We start from the raw sequence: 3,373 nt of genomic DNA on the forward strand, positions 1-3,373 counted from the left end.
TAACCAATACAGGATCTATGAAGAAGTGTTATTTGGAGATGATTAGGAATGAAGGACAGTAAATAGTCTGGTACATAGCCTTGTTTCAATCATGGGGTCATCATGTATCACAATGAAAGGCAGGACATTTTGCAACCTTTTATCAAGTCTTGGGACCAAGAAAGCAATACAATCCATCTGGGCCTGGGGTTCTATCATCCATGTGCTCTACAAAGATGAATATGAACATGAACAGGTCTTCAGTTTTCTGTCACTGGAAGATTTAGTAGAGCTTCAACTTCACAATTCACCATAGAGATATGTAGTAGAAAAATCTTGTATAATCTTGTATCTGCTTTGAGCCTTCCCCTGATTTCAATAACCTAAGGGGGGGGCTTAATAAATCATCCAACTAAAGTTGAATAGCTAGTTCACAATTTCTGAGAACATAAAAATAATACCTACTTCATTTTCCCAGTTTTTTAGTTCAAAAATTCTCCCCCAGTTTTTATTTAGTATAGATAAATAATGCAAAAGAATCAAACAGGGTAGGGTGATTCATCTCTCATCAAGAGAGTTTGAGATCAACATGTGTTGAAAATGAAATGGTCAGGTAAGGCATAATGACGAGAGGTGTAAAAGTGAAACAGGGGAAGGAGTAAACTGAATGAATAGCAAGTAAAAGTAGTTCAAAAACCAGGTAAGAAGAATACTGTTCTAACAAAGGGGACAAAGACCCATTAATAAGATCATCTGCATGAAAGTTCATTGAGACAAAAACAGTAGTAGTTAGTCTACAAAAAGAGCTACCACGTATGAGTGTGTAAGGTAAAAGAGTAATTGGATAGATTTTTCACCTTTTCCTTTAAATGCTTTTTATAGGGGATAAAATAAAGGGTCATGCCACAATTAGTCAAACACTCTCCCCTTTTAGTAAGATTTTGATCTTTGGTAAACTACCACAAAGAGGTAGAAGCTCAAAGATAGAATTAACCTGTTTTGGGTGCAGAGCCTACAGATGCTCACAAGAAACTGTCAACATATTGGCAATATACAGATGCTTATCCAGTTGAAACTGAACACCACTGGCCTCACATTAGATTCTTTTTCTTTCCCCTATCTAAGTTCCAAATCTAGTATGAACCCAGCTTTCTTAAAAGATCTGCACTACAAACCCTTTTTTTTTCCCCAACCAATCCATTCAGAGAAGGAAAATCATGACATGGAAGAAAAGTTACAAATTTTCCTTCACTTTTCATGTTTCTCCACCAAAGATACCAAGATTGAAGCCTAAAAATTACAAAGCCAAGTTGCCCCATGATTTACGGGCTTCAGTATGAATCCAGCCAGTCACCTCAATTGACCAAATATCCAAGAGGACTTCAAGAAAAAAAAAAAAAAGACTGAAGAAAAGAAAACCTTGATACCACATCTAATCTCTCTAATCACTGACTGAGGAACAAAAAGCAAGAATTGGGCCAACTGATTGATTAAAAATTGCAATTGGAGCTGACCCATCCCTCCATTTCTACTAAAATTGAAGCAGTTTCAACCCATGTCACAAAATTCTACAAATTCGATTAAAAAAATCAGCCATTGGAAGAGGAAGGGGAAGAAGAAGACGAGTGTTGATGTTGAAGAGGGGGTAGAAGTTGATGCTGACGAACCTGATTCTGGCTGCTGCTAAGACCAATACCGCCGTTGTTGTTGTTATTGTTGTTGTTGATTCCATGATTGTTCTGAGTAATAAACGGATGAAACAGCAATTGCGCAGCAGTCCATCTCCTCCCTGGCTCTCTCTGCAAACAACAAGAAATAAAATCTCTGAACTCTCTTGAAGCCGTAACCGGTGCCTCCGGTGGATGCGATATACAAATCGCACACATCAAGCTCGCCCAATCTCCTTGGCGACCCACGTTAAACGGAAACCTACCCAAGTAGAACTCCAAGATGCTGACCCCAAGACTCCAAATATCTCCGGCGTATCCATCATAAACACCGTGGTTTAAATCTGTGTTGATTCTTTCAGGGCTCATATAAGCAATCGTCCCAACCGCTGAATTACATGGATCCATGGTTTGGTCAAGAATCCGACCAACCCCAAAATCTGCGATCTTGACTTGATTTCTTGTGTTTATCAGGAGATTCGAGGGTTTGATGTCTCGATGAACGATCCTGCGCCGGTGGAGGTAAGCGAGGCCACAGAGGATCTGGTAAGCCACAGAGGCGAGGATTGGTTCATTCGCGATGTGTTTTTGTTCAAGAGATCCACCGTCCATGTATTCGAGGAGGACTTGGATTTCACCGCCGTAATCGAACATTCCGTGGCACTTGACGACGTTAGGGTTGTCAACGGTGCGAAGGATCTCGATCTCGCGGCAGATCTGGCGGCGAACAGAGTCTTCATGGTTTCCGTAGATGACTTTGAGGGCGTAGAGACGGCCGGTAGGTTTGTGACGGACTCTGTAGACAGTTCCACCGCTGCCGCTTCCGACGCGGTTGAGTCGTTCGAGTTCGTTGAAACTCAAGGGGGCTGGTGGTGGGTAGGTGGCGGAGGAGGAGGTAGTGGAGGTGTTGGTGATGGTAGTCGTGGTGGTCATGCTGGTGGCAACGGGAGGGAGAGGGAGAGGGACGGCGAAGGAAGGGTCGCGTTGGGGGAGAGGGAGGGTTAGGTCTGGTCTCCGGCGAGAACGATTTGTGGTGGTTGTGGGCGGTGGGGGTTGAATCGGTCTCATGACTTGGTTTTGGGTGTAGTGGGTTTCTTGTGGTGGTTGTCGTCGGTGGTTCTTCTCATTCTCTCTCAAATCTCAGCCCATTTGGATTCTTGGTATTCTTGATGGGTTGAAGTAGTTGCAGAGACTTATATAGCTTGTCTCTCTGGTGGCTATTCAAATAGGGGTTGTGATAGGTGGAGGGTTTGGGACGGTATAGATAGAGAGGGAGAGAGAGGAAGGGATGAAATTTCTGGGAAGGGAGAGGAGGAAGAAAATTGTGGAGAGAAGACAGGAAAGAGAAGAACAAGAAGAAGGGAAGGATTTTAATTTTTTGAAATTTGTTTTGTTTCTTTTCTTTGCTTTTTTTTTTATTTTTTTTTGTTCAGATTTTGGGCATATATGGGGAAATGAGAAAGTGAGGGAGAAAGAGACGGGAGAAAGATTGATTAGCGTTTGATAAAAAAAAACGGAAGCTAGCAGGTCGCATATCCCTGCGCCGCCAGTGCGGTGCAATGGGAGCACAAGCACAGGCATCCAAGACCAAGAGGGATAGGCTTACAGGCGGGGGGGTGATCATTTCACCCTCTTGTGTCTATGTGTAGGGGCCACGTGTCCTGACAGTGATCTCCATTCTCAATCTAAATATGGGAGGAGGGGTGGTCCTATGCCCAACAGAAATG

General features: G+C 43.1%; 1 protein-coding gene across 1 annotated transcript; it reads right to left on the reverse strand.

The window, feature by feature from the left end:
- Positions 1-1,202: 1,202 nt before the first annotated feature.
- On the reverse strand, positions 1,203-2,973 carry LOC122659865 (mitogen-activated protein kinase kinase 5-like). Its single transcript, XM_043855011.1, has one exon. It carries the CDS (start codon positions 2,712-2,714, stop codon positions 1,569-1,571), a length of 1,146 nt encoding a protein of 381 aa, XP_043710946.1. The 5' UTR covers positions 2,715-2,973; the 3' UTR covers positions 1,203-1,568.
- Positions 2,974-3,373: the final 400 nt, after the last annotated feature.

This window comes from Telopea speciosissima, chromosome 4 (genome assembly GCF_018873765.1).
Source record: "Telopea speciosissima isolate NSW1024214 ecotype Mountain lineage chromosome 4, Tspe_v1, whole genome shotgun sequence".
NCBI lineage: Eukaryota > Viridiplantae > Streptophyta > Magnoliopsida > Proteales > Proteaceae > Telopea > Telopea speciosissima.